This window comes from Amphiprion ocellaris, chromosome 19, assembly GCF_022539595.1.
Source record: "Amphiprion ocellaris isolate individual 3 ecotype Okinawa chromosome 19, ASM2253959v1, whole genome shotgun sequence".
Taxonomy (NCBI): Eukaryota; Metazoa; Chordata; class Actinopteri; family Pomacentridae; genus Amphiprion; species Amphiprion ocellaris.
The window spans coordinates 454,721-472,639 of record NC_072784.1 but is presented as its reverse complement, the minus strand read 5'-3'; the positions used below and the strand labels follow the sequence as shown (position 1 = coordinate 472,639).

The 17,919-nt window shown below is 42.9% G+C and overlaps 1 protein-coding gene across 4 annotated transcripts; it reads left to right on the top strand.

The window, feature by feature from the left end:
* Window position 1: 1 nt before the first annotated feature.
* Window positions 2–17,878, top strand: LOC111587479 (nuclear body protein SP140-like protein). 4 transcript variants are annotated; one of them, XM_055005401.1, is made up of 17 exons: window positions 3–334; window positions 2,153–2,206; window positions 2,660–2,834; window positions 4,009–4,239; window positions 4,938–5,057; window positions 7,042–7,175; window positions 7,257–7,301; window positions 7,394–7,433; window positions 7,706–7,789; window positions 7,883–8,002; window positions 10,530–10,669; window positions 11,368–11,436; window positions 11,677–11,816; window positions 15,851–15,968; window positions 16,056–16,130; window positions 16,286–16,429; window positions 16,560–17,878. In XM_055005401.1, exons 1-17 carry the CDS (start codon window positions 191–193, stop codon window positions 16,644–16,646), a joined length of 1,920 nt encoding a protein of 639 aa, XP_054861376.1. In that variant the 5' UTR covers window positions 3–190; the 3' UTR covers window positions 16,647–17,878. The 4 variants fall into 4 exon arrangements, with proteins under 4 accessions (XP_054861377.1, XP_054861376.1, XP_023153211.2 ...); XM_055005402.1 differs by lacking the exon at window positions 11,368–11,436 and having other exon boundaries at window positions 2–334; XM_023297443.3 differs by lacking the exon at window positions 2,153–2,206 and having other exon boundaries at window positions 6–334.
* The last annotated feature ends 41 nt before the right edge of the window (window positions 17,879–17,919 follow it).

Sequence of the window (17,919 nt, the reverse complement as noted above, 5' to 3'; positions counted from 1 at the left end):
GCTGTGATCAGAGGAGGAAGAACATCCGCATGTTTTAAAACTGTGATCAGCTGATAGAGGAGGAGGGACTGATGAGGAATCTGGAATAGCTGCAGAATCAAACAGCAGGAGGGACTCTGATAGTTCTTCTAGAACAGAGGAGAGGATTTTCTCTGCAGAAAAGTGCGCTGAGACGCCGCACTGAGCCCTCATGGATCCGATGGACTTTCTGGAAAACGAGGAGCTGCTGCAGTTTTTCCACCGTCATAAAACCGACTTATCCTGCATGGAGAACCCGCACACCTTCCTGACCCAGATCAGAGACTACGACCTGATCCCGGAGGACCGATACGAGGTAACGACCCGTCTGGTTGCATTTGTTGTCCTCGTTTCCTCATCCGGGTCCTGGTGGCCAGAAAGGACCGCTGGGCTGAAAGCGGGAACTAAAAGTTTGATCAGAACAGCAGCAGAGCTGAGAGTAGATCTGACATGTGGAGAGATCACCAAGGAGGCTGTCATCTAGGAGAAATAACTATCACAGTGTTTATATAGACTGATGGAGACATGCAGGAGACATCTGGGGAATTTATTCTCATTCTAAAAGTAAGTTTATTCACATCTTAAATATTCACATATTAAACTAGCAGACTCAGGTCAACCCCCAACCTTCTCTAGGACAAAAGGGACTCTTACTGACCCTCATTTATCTCCTCTGTGCTCAGTTTTTTCTGCAGAAGCTGGAGACATTGACAGGAAATGTGGGCAGATAAAAGCTGATATTGAAGACCTCATGTCTGGTTTCTGTTTATGCAACTCTGAAGGCTTTATGTCCTGATTTATTATTATTTGATATTAAACTCCTTATTTATGGTTTCTGCTCATCCAACCCTTAAGGTTTTATATCCTGATTCATTATTGAATAAGTGTCAGTTTATTTAGTAAAAATCACCACTATGCTGCACTAATAAAGTCTTTGACATGAGTAAATCCTCCCAGACAGGGCTCAGTAAAGTTAATATCATCTTAAACCTGATTGTAAATCAGTATGATTATTCTAATGTAGTACTCGAGTACAGTTTAGGGATATTTGTACTTTACTGAAGTATTCTCATTTTCCGTTACTTCATAATTTGACTCCACCACGATTGAGACACAGATATTCCACTTTTCACTCAATGACACTGATTTGGACACTTTAGCTACTTTTAATAATAATAATAATAATAATAATAATAATAATAATAATAATAATAATAATAATAATAATAATTGCAATTGCAACTAAAAGCATAAAAACAAGTAAAAACACAACATCCAATCGACATTAAGAAGATTTAAGGGTTAAAATGTTTAAAAATTCAGATGAGTAAGACTGAATATAATAAAGAAATGAAATATAATGTGTTGTTTTTCTGTGATGATGAGGCCACGTTATGCATCCATACAGTAAATGATCACCTTTACCAGCTTCAACAATAACATGCATCAGTAATTATAATCCAGTAATATAATAAACATTATTATACATAATAAATGCTTATATTTAGGGTATTTTCAGTATATTTTGACACTTTTGTACCGTTTCTTTAGTAAAAATGTGAATGCTAGACTTTCCTTTCTATCAGAGGATTTCTACACTGAAAGATCTGAAAGATCAGATCAGAATACTTCCTCCTCCACTGGTGATATTTTAAACAGATAAAGAACAGTTTCCTTCCTGCAACACAGCACAATATTAGCATCATCTGGAGGTTTATTTCCAGCATCCAAGATCAGTTGATTTATTTTCTATTAAATACACCAGATGCCTTGAAAACACAGTCAGAGCAAACCTGTGCTAACATGCTACAGAACCACAAAACTACAGAACTACAGAACTACAGAACCACAGGCCCATTGTGTCAAAGACTGCTCCTAAATCAATAATTAACTCAATAACTGCTCTCCATTAGCTCTGAAAATCTAAACTGTATGCATCAGTCTGGCTCCTGTAGAGCAGCATGGAACAGTTTTCACAGAGAAAAATGAATTTTGAAGTTATTTTCTGTTCATTCTCTTCACTCTAAACTGATTACCAGCTGCCTTCTCTACTTGACTGATGGGATAAAATGAGCTAAATTTGTTAAATCTATTTTGTTGCTGACATTTTGTTCTTGTTTTTGTAATTGCCCAGTCTAGACCCCAGGGGCCAGTATTTCTTTTACCTGAGGCTGGCGGCCGGGGTCAGGTGAGGGTATTTAGTTGATTGTATGATTTGGTTCAGGTGTTGTGGACAGAAACAGGCAGCCAGATTTCGACTGTGCTTGACTTTCTTTGCGTTTTATTATTTTGTTGATGACCAGTTTAAGTTACAGGTGAAGAGCGATAATAAAGAACTGGGATTATTTCGACTCTTATGAAGAATCTGTTCATTTTTAGTTGAGTGCACGTCAAAACTCTCATATAGCCACCATCCACAGCCAGTAGGGCTAAGTACAGGACATAGCCACTCCAAATGAACCCGCAGTCCAGTCTAGAAATCCTGAATTTGTCAGTGCTAATACTTTTAATGTAGATAAAGGAAGGAGAGGTGAGTCAGGTGTAAACATGTAAACCTTCATGTGTCATCATTGAGCTAATGTTAGCCTTCATCATGTCATCCAACACTCATTCTCTCCTCTACTTTTCTTCTTCTGTGCAGAAGTTGAGGCGCATGAAGAGTAAAGAGAACCTGAGGAGAGGCCTTTATGACACCCTGGACTGGTTGGAGAAGAAGCAGTCAGAGGACATCTCTGTATTCTGGAGGTGTGTCTTCATGGAGCCCATCCTGCACTTTTATCCAACCCTGCAGCGGCTGCACAAGAGCCTCCTGGATGGTGAGATGCTTTCTGGTCATCATGGTGTTCAGGATGGGGTTCTGTTTCTCTGTCTACGTGGTCCATACCAAATCAATTACATAAAATGATAATGAAAAGTCATCTGAACTGATTAATGCATCGCAGACAGCAGCCTCAGGATGATTACAAGAACAATGAAGCTTCAGTTTATCATGTAGCTTCCTTCAAAGTGCAGTAAATAGAATCTAAATTATAATATTATTAATATTTTTAGTGTATATTTTTATTATCTAGTTGTTTTTTTAACTTTATTGATGTAGTTATTAATTTTATTCTCTTTTATCCTTTGTTTATTTACTTATGTATTTATTTTACTTCTTTACTATTATTATCATCATATTTAGTTTTGTCTTTATGATGGCCTGAGGTGCTTCCATGTCTCCATAAAACACAAAACATTTCTCTCCTGGTACTTCTACTGAAGCCAAATCAGTGGAAACATCTCATGCATTTTATTTCTTAAAGACCTCATGATTCTTATGATAACTGGTGGAACTGAGAATTTAAATCTCCTCCTCCTTCGTCTGGACTTTCCTGGATTTAGGCCTCGGTTGCATCTTTTTCTTCATTTAATTTCCAGCAGAAGTCATTGTGGTGCGCTTAGGCTTGTGTTGCAGAACTCCTTCTTCTTGTTACTGAAGAGAATTCTTTATGATTTGTGACAAACCTGATGCCTGTTTGAGAGTATTATGTGACGAATAAGAATTTAATTCCATGCTGTGTTTTAAAGCTCATGGAGTTTTAATACCAACTGTGGGACTGTGTGTTGGGATGCTATCTCATGAACTAAGAATTAATGGTGCAAAATGCATAAATTTAATGTCCACAGTTTGCTTAAATAAAGGCAAAGCACCATAAAAGCATGAAAATAAACATTTATCAAGCTAATTGGGAAGTCTAAACAGTTAAACAGCTAAAAGTAATTGATAAGTGGTTAACAAAGCAGGACAAAAGTCAAAAACACTAACACTGACCAAAGCTGTCTAAGAAATAATGGAGGATGGACTAGATGGTGAAAATAATCAATACACAGAATTATTTGGATTAATGGTAAAAATATCCAACTCTGCTGTATTCCAAAGGCAGCAATGTCTAAAAGTCTTTTACTAATAAATGTGTGCTTGATGTTTGATGTATTTTTATTGAACTACAGGGTCTTTCCATTTTGAATCACGACTTCCTCAGAGAGTGGAAATGGAAGAGAGAGACGACAGAAAAAGGAAGAAACTTTCAGAAGATGAGCCGAAGCAGGCGAACTCAGTGAAGAAGAGGAAGCAGAGATGGAGGAAAAATGATGATGATGATGATGAGGAGGAGGAGGAGCAGCAGCCTGGTCCTTCAACCCAGCTGAGTCCGAGGAAAAAGCCCCAAAAAATTAGTTTCTGTAAGTCATAGACCTATGCTTTATATCCATCCATCGATCATCCATCCATGATTTTTAATGGAATATCTCCATAGGGGTACAGAGGAACATTTCCAGCAACCATCACTCCTGTGTTCTAATGCTACATTGTGTTAGCTAATGGTGTTGAAAGGCTCGTTGATGGTTGGAAAACCCTGCAGTTATGTTAGCACATGGATAGAAGTGGGAGTTTAATGGAAAACATGGAGTTATCTGGGTGATCCAAAACTTTTGAACGGTGGTATAGATCAACTGACAAATATTCCTGCTCATAAAGACCATGGAGATGCCTGAACACCTGAAGGTTGGGGCAGCAGCTCACTTCCAACCCACAGAGGCAACACCAACAGGAAACACTCACTCAGGTCTCAGTCCAGTTTTATAAAGGCCAGATCTCTGCAGGGAGATGAGGCTCTGCTGCCTAATATTACTGCAGGACCCAATATCTCTGAAAGATTCCAACCCAGCCTTCTCCTAGTCCCCAGAGCACTCCAGACTGGACTGAGTAGTGCACCATGACTCTGAAAATGAAGTGTCTCCTCTGCCGTTTGTTATTCAGTCCAAATATTAAGCTGGTTTCTATGCAACAGATTCACTGGTGTTGCACAAAACAGGAAGGTAAATGTTTGATTCAGCAAATTCTCACTGAAGAATTTTTTTTTCTGTTTTAAAATTCCCAGCTTCTCCTTTGAAGAAGGGAGAGAAGGGTGACATCTGGACCTGGCCTCTCTATCAGAAGCAGCTGCCTGTGACCTGTGGAAGCGTGGAGGGAACACTGCAGAGAGACAGACTGGCTAAAGGTCAGACATGGAAAGAAAACTCAATGACTGCATCTGTGGAATAAGTTTGCTCTGCTGTCTGCCTCCATGTTCTTTGTCCAGCAACAGCAGTATCTCCACAGCATGAGGGATAAATGAGACAGGAAGTTACACAGGAATATGATAGTAATGTATATTTGCATAACACCACAACCCTAACCTTACACCACAGGATTAATGGCTGATGTTTCCCATTTTTAGATCTTTCCATTATATCTTCTGTATTTTCCTGTGTGTAAAAATAATAATAATAATAAATTTTATTTATAAAGCGCTTTTCCAAAAACTCAAAGACGCTGTACATAAAATACAATAAGATAAAACAAAACTGTTAATTAAAATCAATAGATAGTAAAACAAGTTCAAGATAAAATACAGAATCACTTAAGGAAAGCAGATCTAAAAAGGTGAGTCTTTAAAAGGGATTTAAATGTGGTGAGGTTGGTGCAGTCACGGAGGGCATGGGGGAGTGAGTTCCAGAGTGTGGGGGCGGCGATGGCGAAGGCTCTGTCCCCCCAATGTCGCCGGCTGGTCCTGTGCGGGATGGAAAGGAGGTTTGTGTGGGAGGAGCGGAGATTCCTGGGGGGGGTGTAGGGGAGGAGCAAATCGGTAAGGTAAGAGGGGGCAAGATTATGGATGGACTTGAAGGTGAGGAGAAGCAGTTTGTACTGGATGCGGTGTGAAATGGGGAGCCAATGGAGGTTCTGCAGGACGGGGGTGATATGGTCGTGAGAACAGGTTCGGGTGAGGAGTCGGGCAGCAGAGTTTTGAATGAGTTGAAGTTTATTGAGAACTTTGGAGGTGGAGCCGAAGAGAATGCTATTGCAGTAGTCAAGGCGGGAAGTGACGAAGGCATGAATGAGGGTTTCAGCGGCTGAGAAGGAGAGGAAGGGGCGGAGACGGGCGATGTTGCGGAGATGGAAATAGGCAGTTTTGGTGATCTGATTAATGTGGGGTTCAAAAGTGAGGTTGCTGTCAAATATCACACCGAGGTTGCGGATGTGAGCAGAAGGAGATAGGGTGGTGTTATCAATGGTAATGGGGGGGTGGGGAAATGGTGTGAGTGATTTAGGTCCAATAAAGATGAGATCAGTCTTGTCGCAGTTTAGCAGGAGAAAATTTTTCCTCATCCAGGATTTAATGTCGGCCAAGCAGCTGGAGAGAGAGGGGAGGGTGGTGGTGGCGGTGGTGTTGGTGGAGATGTAGAGTTGGATATCGTCGGCGTAGCAATGGAAGTGTAGGTTGTGGCGGCGGATGATGTTGCCGAGGGGGAGGAGGTACAGGATAAAGAGGAGGGGGCCAAGGACTGATCCTTGAGGGACACCATGGGACAGGGGGGCGGTGGCGGATGTGCAGTTGTTGACCTTGATGAATTGTTGTCGATTTGTGAGATATGATGTGAACCAGGTGAGGGCGGTGCCGGTGATGTTAATGGAGGATTGAAGGCGGGACAGGAGGATGGAGTGATTGATTGTGTCAAATGCTGCAGAGAGGTCGAGAAGAATGAGGATGGTGACTTGTCCAGAGTCTGAGGAGAGGAGGAGATCGTTGGTGACCTTGAGGAGAGCAGTTTCAGTGCTGTGATGAGAGCGGAATCCGGATTGAAAGGTTTCATACAGGTTGTTGGAGGTGAGATGAGTTTTCAACTGGGCAGCGACGACACGTTCTAATGTTTTGGATAAGAAGGGGAGGTTGGAGATGGGCCGGAAGTTGTGAGGGGAGGTTGGATCCAAACCAGGTTTTTTGAGGATGGGGGAGACAGAGGCGAGCTTGAGGGGTGAGGGGACACAGCCAGTACTGAGGGAAGTGTTGATGATGTTAGAGATGAGGGGGGAGATAACAGGGAGGCAGTTTTTGAGGAGGTCAGTGGGGATGGGGTCCAGGCAGGATGTGGAGTTTTTAGTTCCAGTGATGAATTTGGGCAGTGTTCAATGTTATTGAATCACTCATTCTCTGGATGTTTCAGGGGAGAAATGCATTTTGGTGAAGAAACAGTGGTTTACTCCGACTGAATTTGAGAAGTTTGCAGGGAAGGAGAGCACTAAGAACTGGAAAGTGAGCATTCGATGTTGTGGCACCATCCTGGGGAAACTGATTAAGGTTTGTTGATCTTCCTATGCTGTAACAGTTTTATAACTTTACCAACAGTTTGCTGTTAAAGATCTTTTCTTCTCCTCACAGGAAGGTCACCTGAAAGCAGCGAATTACAAAAAAAGAAGTAAAAAGGTAAAAATAAGAATATTCTGACTCAGCAGTGTTTCTTTTTTCTTCTCATTTATTCTGATCTGAATGATTTCCTCCTTTTCTCCTCCTCCTAGGCCAAGAAATCCCTTTTTAAATCCAGTTGTTCCATCACAGGTTTGTTGTGTTCATGCGGAACACCGGTTTTGGTGTTTCTTAGGGCTTTTACAGCATCACATAAAATATTAAAAGAATATAATCTAATGGGAGTACAAGCTGCCACTGCAGACCATCTCCCTGAGCAGGAATACTGTCTATGGAGCTCTCTTATCTATCTCTTTCCAATTTCTATCTTTGAAATTATGCGTTTCAGATTTATATATTGAGAAGAAACAGGGAGAGTGAGCTTCCTAACTGATGATTTTAACTGATAGAATCTGTCTTTTTAGAGACTGAGATTGAGGAAGATGAAGAGGAAGATGAGGCTAATCAGGAAGACCAGGTTCTCTCAAATGATAAAGAAATGGACACAGGTGCTGTGATATTCATTATTTAAATACATTCTTACCAACATCATAGTGGGTGACTGGGTTGTGTTTCATTTTCACAACATGTTTGTGCTGCAGATGAAGAGATGGAGGATCAGACTGAGCAGCAGCCAGGAACCAGCCAGGACAGTAGAAAGGTGTTAAAGGTTACCTGTGGATCTGCAGCTGGGACTTTACACATCAGACGATTTGCATCAGGTAACCATATCTCACAGCTAGAAAAGCACTCAGAGAGCGCAGTCCTCCTCTAAGGCTGTTCAGTTGACGTATCATTTCTGACGGATGAAATCTTTAATAAAAAATGACCTTGTGCTGAGCACAGGCATGTGTTATGCATGTGCATGTTATGTATGGATACAGAATTGCGTGTAAATTACTCTTATAAAAGTCTGTTGATCAGTTCATCACTTTTGGCAAGCCTTTGTTTTGCTAGTGTTAAAATAACCGTTCCCTCCATGCTTTTATTTTGAAGGCATATTTTTAATGTTGCAGGCTTTTATTTTGTAACCATTCCAGTGGCACAGGAAGTGTTTATCTAAGAAGTGGTTTCTTGACATGAAGGAGATGCTGCCAAAATGTCAGAAAATTCCCATAAAGATGCAAGAAAACAGTTCCAGCTGTTGCTGTCTAGTAAACGATGTGTCTAAACTTAGAAGCAGCTGGAATGGAGACAAGCTCTGACGGTGTTTCCTGAAGAAATGAGCGAAGGACAGAAAGGTGAATTTGTGTTCACTTAAATAAAGGCTTTGTGAAACATCAGGAGCTTCACCATCGTCTGGCTGGGGTTTGCTACATACATGACCTAAATATGTAGCGGGACTCAGAAACAGCCCACAGTTCAATCATTGGTTCCTTGGATGATTTCCAACTGATAAATCAGTCAGTTTGTAGTAGGATCGCAATCGTGATCGTCAGCAGGTAACTGACACAGTGTTCACTTGTTGTCATGGTTACAGCGATGCTGTGCCTGCAGCTATATCTGGCAATGGGAAATCTTTAACATATCCATGGATCCAGACTATAAGCTGCATCACTGTGGAAATTTAATGAGGTGGTCCTTGTGTCATTTCTGACCCTCCCTGAAAATTTCATCCAAATCCGTTGGTGCGTTTTTGAGTAATGTTTCACACAGACAAACGTACGCCAATTGTCACGTAACTCCCCTCTAGTAATAAACTAGAGTAGAAGAAGTTTTCCATTGTTTACACCACTTACAACATGGCATTTTACCGAATAAAAGCATTTCAGCAGTTAGTTTTAATTTCACACCATGAATTGTTCATAACCCGGTTGCCGTGGTGACCTCTCTGTGATGAATCGTATAAGTGCACGTATTTCTAGACTTCAGCTACGAGTAGGTCCTGGTCCTCCGCCATGTTTTTCCACGTGGCTCCGTCTGCGTAGTCAGAAAAATTTGAAGGTGCGCGGAGTGGAAATTTTCTGCACGGAAAGACCGCTCAAGGGGGCGTGGGCACCAAAATGACATCATTTTTCCGCATGGACCTCGCGGATGGAGTAAGCATAAAACAAGCTTAACCCAACCTTTACAGGGGGCAGTTTGGGAGCAGCCTGAGGTGTGATGGGGGCAGTTTGGGAGCAGCCTGAGGTGTGATGGGGGCAGTTTGGGAGCAGCCTGAGGCATGATGGGGGCAGTTTGGGAGCAGCCTGAGGTGTGATGGGGGCAGTTTGGGAGCAGCCTGAGGTGTGATGGGGGTCGATGGTGTGGTTGTTGGGTGGCTGAGGGGTGTGGATCTATCCCTCTACAGTAGAAGGTACTGAGGTTGTTGTCCAGGTCTGTTTGCGTCATTGGGGGAAAGGTCTCCTGCAGCTGGAGATGTCTAGAAGGTTTCTCCATACTGAAGCAGGGTCGTCAGCTGATAACTGGTTCTTCAGCTTCTCAGAGGAGCTCCTCTTAGCCTCTGATCTTTTTGTTCAGTGAGTTCCTGGCCTTCTAAACCAGGTTTCTGTCTCCACTCCTGTAGGAATCCTCCTTGTCCTGGTGGAGCTGTCCCAGTTTGGTGGTGAACCATGGATTGTTATTGTTGTATATCCTCAAAGATTTGGTCTTCACAGAACTGATGGAAGCTGTAACAGAGTCTGTCAGATCATCCAGGTTGTTGGCAGCTTCAGAAACACTCCAGTCTGTGCAGTCAAACAGGTTTAGTTCCTGCTTTGCCTCACTGGTCCATTTCCTCTCAGCTTTAACCACAGGCTTCACAGATTTTAGTTTCCGCCTGTATGTGGGGATGAGATGGACCAGACAGTGATCAGAGTGGTATCCTCCTTTAATAGTGATGTACCAGTGGTCCAGTGTGTTGCTGTCTCTGCTGGGGCAGCTAATATTAATATGCTGTTTGTATTTTGGTAGCTCCAGGTCTAATCTCGCTCAGTTAAAGTCCTCCATGACAATAAATCCGTTCAAAGCCGTTTAATTGTTCAGCGAGAGTTTGCAGCGCTTCATGTGTATGTCTATTCTTCCATTCAGTCTCAACCAACATTTAAGTGCATTGAAAAACTTTTCTTATTGTGTCAAATATTGATATTTGACAAAAATGCGATTAATCACAATTAATTAATTACAAAGCCTCTAATTAATTAGATACATGTTTTAATTGCATCCCACCACTACTCACTACTTAACAACGTGTATCTGTTATAACATTCCGATTCATTTCTTCTGTTAGAGATGTGAGCTAAACTCAGAACCTCCTGCTTCCTCCTCCAGGGACTTGTGGGAAGAGCATTCGCACCGAGACCAGCTGGTTGACTCCGATGGAATTCACCCAGGAAGCGTCCTGTCAGACAGATGTCTCCTGGAGGAAAGACATCCAGTGTGAAGGAGAACCACTCAGTGCTCTCATAGAGGTGACTGCAGACCACTGACTGGTTGATCTAGAATCCTCGGCTGTGCATCTTTTCTGTGTTTTTGTGATGCTGTTTATCGTGGTATGTAGTCGTCATGGCAACAGTAAACATGTCTCCAGCAGCAGCATGACCTGAGAACAGCGGGCAGTGTTGTCAGAGTAACGCGCCGTCAGGGCGTTTGGATTCAGCCTGGTAAAAGATGCTGCGACGCATGTCATCCATCTCAGTATCCTCCCAGATCTCCCTCTTCTGGTCGATCTGATCTTTTTGTGAACGCTCCATAGGCCTGTTGTATATCGATCTACTCATGCATTTGCTCCTAAAATGCTGTCAATAATTTCCCAGCAGCCTCCAGAATTCAACCGAGAAAGATGTAGAAAACAATAAAAACAACTAAAATGCCCTCCAATCACTGAGATGCAGATTCACACAGGACTAGTATTATTACAGGTGTTTGGTGTAATATGGGAGGTAATGTACGGTGGAAGTTTTACTCTACTAATTCCAGACATGGAGCATTCACACAATATTAAGATCACAGATATCCTCCAATTATTACAGATCAACATTGGTCTTAAGGTAATACTGATCCATACGAACAGGGCTTTAGCTCTAAGGTTTATTATAGCTGTACTTCAATCAGTAATGTGAGAGCCACGGGATTTGTGAAGAGAAAGACGTGAATTTGTCGTTTTTAGGCAAAAATCTTGAGGATCCACTCACTGCTGTGTACCTGCAGACTGTGCAAACCAGACGCTAATGACCTGGTAAGTTGTTGATCAGTTTTAGACTAGCAGCATGCCCCCATCACACATTAAATGTATGTGTTCACGTCATCAGACATTTAAAATGCTGCTTATGAACAGCACTAAACCTGTGTCTCTCACAAAGAGCTGCAGTGAACTCGGGTCTGAGTCTAGACTGTCTAGCTCTGATGTGGAAAGATGCAACGTAGAACTGCACAGTATCTAAACAGTAGTATTGTTGTAAATTGTATGTCTTGGCAGGAGAATCAGAAAAATGATGATGAGTGTTGCATCTGTAAGAGTGGAGGAGAAGAAGAAGAATACCTGGTGGTGTGTGATCACTGCCCTCGATCCTTCCACCCCAGGTGTCACCTGCCTCAGATAGACGACAGGGTTTTAAGGTGAGCTCTGGCAGAATAGAAGCCGACTAACACATTAAAATGTATTATATTGTTCCTGTTTTTGTTCTTCTATGCTCTGTTTGCTGTTTGTGTGTTCTGCTTGAGGCTGACAAAGAGTTTGTTTTATTTTTTCAAATATGAATCAGTCTTCAAAATGTGTCATTTATATATTAGACATTGTGATGCCGCTGGATAAGCTTTAGCTTGGTGAAAGCAAACAGCAACATCTGGGGCTGAAAATACAATGAAGTGTCAAAACTGCAGTTCCTTGAATGGCCACTGGAGGCTGGCTTCAAAAGCAAGTCAGTCTCTATAGACCACCATGTTAACATGTTCAACTTTGAAGCAGAACAAAGCATGTTCACAACCTGGTACAAGAAATGATTTGGGTCTCTATTCCTAATGTCCCTTTCATACAGCTGTTTAGGGGATGGATTTTTATAGAACTCATTTGGTCTGATTGTATTAAGGCTTGAAGTTCTGCATAATGAAGTGCATGGCTGCTGTTAGTGAGAAGTGGAGGCTTTCACAGCACAATCCATGGTACATTTGTATATCCTGCCTCAGCTCCAACCCTGCTCCTCCTCTGCTGATCTTTAGATCATCTGTGAGTTAGATGGAGTCAGACATTACCAAGACAGCAACAGATAGCAGGTCCAAATCTGCAGCTCCAGAAACCTATGGGTAAAGTCACCAATGATTCATCCACGTTTATACAGTCGGTGGGTAGAAAGCAGTGCCCCTGCTCTCCAATCCTCAGTCATTTAAAGCAGCATAATCAATATTTCTACGTGGACAATCAATCAGTGACGAAAACCACATTAAAGTCAAACGGCCACTTTATCACGGTGGAGGGCTCTGTGTGTCTCTGTGATCCTGGGAGCTCTGTTGTCCGGGGCATTAGCCCCTGGTAGGGTCTCCCAATGCAGATTGGTCCTGGGGAAGAGACCAGACTAAAAGCGATTCAGAAAACCTCAATGAAAGCACAAAAAGGTGAAGCTGCCACCTCGCCAGGGTTAGGGATACCGGGGCCTCTCCCTGGAGCCAGGTCTGTGGGGGAAGCTCGTCAGAGTGCGTCTGGTGGCCGAGCCTTGGGGCCCCGTGGGGCTCGCTCAGGCACAGCCCGAAGGAGTAACACGGGGCCACCGCCCAGTAGTCCCACCACCTGCAGGGCAGGAAATCGGGGTCGGGTACTATGCCCACTGGGCAGCAGGCAGGAGCGGGCATCTAGGTGCACTGCCCCCTGGTGGCGTGGACTAGCTCTGGGGACATGGAGCATCACCTCACTGGCGAGGATCTCTGCAGGCTGCCCGGGTGCTTTGCAAACATAACCGGCCTTTCACGGAAAGTGAGCTTTTAAAGGAGAGCATGGTCACCGTTCTGGAGGAACAGTGCCCCCGACAAATCCATGGACAGAGTTATTGCATCTGTCAAACAAATGCCTCTCTCTGCTTCAACTGCTGCACGTCGTGTCCACGTCTTGGCAGAGCATGTCCAGCCAGCTGTCATTGACGGGATCAAGGAAGCCAAATACATTTCACTGGCTATTGATGAGTCCACTGACAACACGGATATTTCACAGTTGTGCGTTTTTGTCAGATACTTTGATGGCAAAGATTTCCGAGAGGAGCTGCTGGCATTGCTTCCGCTGGAGGACAACACCACTGCTGACATCATCTTTGGAAAACTGGAGGATTTTTTAAAAAGCCATGGATTGTCCCTGGATAAAATCAGCCTGACAGTGACAGATGGTGCACCTGCCATGATTGGCAAAAACAAAGGTCTGGTGAGCAGAATAAAGACTGTCGCTCCTAAAACTAATGCACTTCACTGTATTATCCATCAAAGCGTGCTGTGTGCAAAGCTAAGCGGGGAGCTCAAAGAGGTGATGGAGAAAACAATGAAAATTATTAACCACATCAGAGGAAATTCAAGCACGCAGCACCACCTGTTCCACAAATTTGTGCTGGAATCCCAGGCTTCTCATGATGACCTGTTACTCCACAATGACGTGCGCTGGCTCAGTAAGGGCAAAGCACTGGAGCGCTTTGTTAAACTCCGTGCCCAAGTAGTGGATTTTTTGAAACAAAGGAAATCAAAAGCGGCAGCTGACCATCTCCGCATCATGCAAGACAGAGAATACATGTGCAACGTTTCGTTTTTAACAGACATTTTCTCCCATTTGAATACACTTAATCTCCAGCTGCAAGGAAAAGAAAAATCAGTTGTGGATTTGGTGGAAAAACTTGATGCCTTTGGGAACAAACTTGATCTGTTCCATGCAGATTTGTTGTCAGAGAGGCTGCTGCACTTCAACACACTGAAGACGGTGGGAGAAAGCAACGTAACAGACAAGATGAAGACATTCATCACACAATTAAAAGACAACTTCTCTGCTAGATTCCATGACTTTTTCATTTCCAGGGATGTCATTGGATTTGTGCGTGACCCATTCACCATCAGCCCAAGTGGAGAATTCTCCACAAACGTAGTGAAAATGATGCCGTTGGACGAGGCGTCCATTCAGAGCGAGCTGGCTGAAATCCAGGCTGCTCTCCATGGTGCTGAAAGCCTGAGCGCATTCTGGATGTCTTGTCCCGAGGACTATGGCACATTGAAGACGCTGGCTATGTATGTGCTCACCATGTTGGGTTCAACCTACACCTGCGAGGCTGCGTTCTCCAAGATCAACTCGATAAAAACACACGACAGCGGCCAAGCCTGATGTGAAAAAGTTGGTGTCAGAGGGGAAATGTAAGTTCAGCCATTAAGCAGTGTGAGGAGCCCATTTCAGCCTTGTGATCTGAAATCGCTATAGCCCACTTAACGTTTTATTTGATGTGCCAACATTATTTGTGACCTGTTTTGTTCTGGTACCAGGTTAGTATTTATTTACCATGCTATTTTAAGTTATGCCAGTTGGTTTTTCCTCCTTTTTTTGTCCTGAGAAGTCTACTAGTTTGAAGATTGTTGTTGAGACTTTGAAATAAAAACCAAATGTTAAGTAAGGGCATGAGGAAAAGTTATGTTAAAAAAAAGAACTGTGTGAAACAATAAATGTTAAACAGTGCAGCGAGTCTGTCCTCATTTCGGAATGTAGCCTAAATAGAGTCATAAATGGTGGGGATTACTGATAGTTAAGAGTCTCAGTTATTGTTGTTTTCAGTTGCTTTAATAGTGTGGACCACATGATATTTTCTCTTTGATCCTCACAATTTTGGAATCCAGTCGCGGGCCGGATTGGATGGTTCGGCGGGCCGGATTCGGCCCGCGGGCCACCAGTTGATGATCACTGGTCTTGGCTGACATGTCTCTACAATGTCACGTGGGCATCGGGTACGGTACCTGTAGAGTGGCAGACCAGGGTGGTGGTTCCCATTTTCAAGAAGGGGGACCGGAGAGTGTGTTCCAACTACCGGGGTATCACACTTCTCAGCCTCCTGAGCAAGTTTACTCTACGGTGCTGGAAGGGAGGCTCCGACCGATTGTCAAACTTCGGATTCAGGAGGAATAATGCGGATTCTGTCCTGGTCGTGGAACGGTGGATCAGATCTTTACTTTTGTGGAGCTGCTGAGGGGGTCATGGGAGTTCAACCTGCCAGTCTACATATGTTTTGTGGATCTGGAGAAAGCCTACGTCCGTGTCCCCCGAGAGGCGCTTTGGGGGGGTACTGAGGGAGTATGGGGTACCAGGCTCTCTGATATGAGCCATTGGGTCCCTGTACAACCAAAATGAGAGCTGTGTCCACATACTCAGCACAAAGTCAGACACGTTTCCAGTGGGTGTTGGACTCCTCCAGGGCTGGTCCTTGTCTCTGATCCTGTTTGTGGTATTCATGGACAGGATGTCAAGGTGCAGCCGGGGTGAGGAGGGTGTCCAGTTTGGGGACCTCAGGATCACATCCCTGCTTTTTGCAGATGATGTGGTTCAGCAATCTGACCTGGAACATGAGTCCAAGTGACTGCAGTGTCGCCTTATGCATGTTTCTTGTTATACAATACTAACATGTGTTTTTGTGTGTTCTTGTGAGCAGGGATGACAGTCCGTGGATGTGCACGTTCTGTGTTTTCAGAACTAATCAAGAGTTCCTTTACTCTGATCAGCTAGAAACAGAATCAGTCATGTCCCGCCCAATCTCTCCAAACATCCTGGTGAGTTTTCTTCCTGTCTTTCTCCATCTGCAGGTCTGACCATCCAGCTGTCTGTCTCACTGCTGTCTTTCTTTACTTCATCCACAGGAATGCCAGTATCTCCTCCTGTGTCTGTGCAACGCTGATGAGGAGCAAATATTTGCTACAAACCCGACCATCTATGTAAGTCTCCACCTGCACCGTTCACTGAAAATAGGATTTAATTTATAGAAAACAAAGTGTAGATAAGAGTCTGGAGGAATCCCGATGTCAACGGGTCTTTTCTTAGGATGATGTGCAGTCGATGTAAATAAACCATTTTGGCTTGGTGCCCACAGCTGGAAAACTACTCGGCTGTTATCAGGACTCCCATGTGGCTGGGTTATATAGCAGACAAACTCCAGAGGACACAATACCACACTGTTGGCCAGTTTGTGTCTGATGTCAGGCTTATTTTCCAAAACTGTGTTGCGTACAACCAGGTAAGAAGCTGTCCTTAAAAACTATGTTCATAGAGTTCATTAAAATGTTTTCATCTGCAGCTAAATATCAAGAATTAGGATTATTTATTCAATAAATTACAGTGACAAGGACTGTTTTGTTGTTTTTCAGAGTAATGCTGAATTCCTTGCCATGGGTGAACAACTGAATCAGTTGTTTGATGAAGAATTCAAAAAGGCCTTCAACATCCAGGACTGATCAACAAGTTTTCAACCTCTTTAGATTTGGGAAAAGGTTCTAAATAAGTTTGTAGATTCTCAGTCATGCAGGTGATGGTAATCCTACAAGCTTCAGTAGAAATCAACTGGACTGAAGAAGTTTCACCTCTCAGCCAAGAGGCTTCTTCAGTTCTAACTGACTAATGGGGAGTTTCAGTCATAAATATGCAAATGTAAAAAATACAGAGATTTGTTTGACTTAACTCTGTCTTTAAAGTGGAGGCAGTTTATTTGTGTTACGTCAGACTAACAGTGTGAGACAAACACTGTCCAACTCAATTAACCAGTAAATGTAAGTGTTAACACATAGAGGACACTGTAGAGGTGATCTACTGTATTCTCAGTGTTCATGTCATTTAGAGATGATCCTCATGAAATTAAAAGCACATTTCAGTAAAATATACATCGATCAGCCCCAGAATTAAAACTACTGTCAGGAGAAGTGAACCGATCATCTCATTAAAGTCATTTTAAACAACAGCTGTTTAATCAAACAGTTTCCAGCAGATAAAAAATATTTGCCTTAAACTACAGTATTATTTATTCTGTAAATTTACCAAAGTCATTTCTACATTTTAGATTGTACACCTTTTATTGTATTGTTTTTACAAACCCTACAACATGATTAATTCTAGTGCAGTGTTCTGCTGGGAATCTTCCAGCAGACGTTCCTTTACCATCCACTGAACATCATTCCAGACCTCCATGGTTCTCTCTGGTAGCAGCAGACAGGACCTCCTGCCACGTCGTACAAACTGCTCAGGAATACAACAAACTGTCCAAAGAATATTCCAGAGGCCTTCAACCTTCTGATCAGCAGCCCAGAGCCTTAAACTCTTTAATATCTGCAGAAACACAGCAGGGTTCCATTACTGCACAGTTCAAGTCCTCTTCAGAACTTCAGATTTTCACTGCAATTACTGACAATTACTGACAATACCGCCTTAAACTAACAACCCAATGGCAGGGTGGCATCCCAACAGAAAGAACCAACGGTTTGATCTCATTTTTCTTTATTTCTGTACAGTAAATGCAGAACTTTTTGTGTCAAGAACAACATTACAGTTTAAAAATTGCTGCAGGAATTGAGTCTTTCTGTTTTTTCTGGTGTTGGACAGCATGTTAGAGGACTTCAGATTATAGAAGGCAGAATGGTTTCCTGGAACTGAACTGTTATTAACTTTGTTTTTAAATAAAATACTAATTCATGGACATGTTTATTAGCACTGAATCCACTTAAACTCTAACCATGA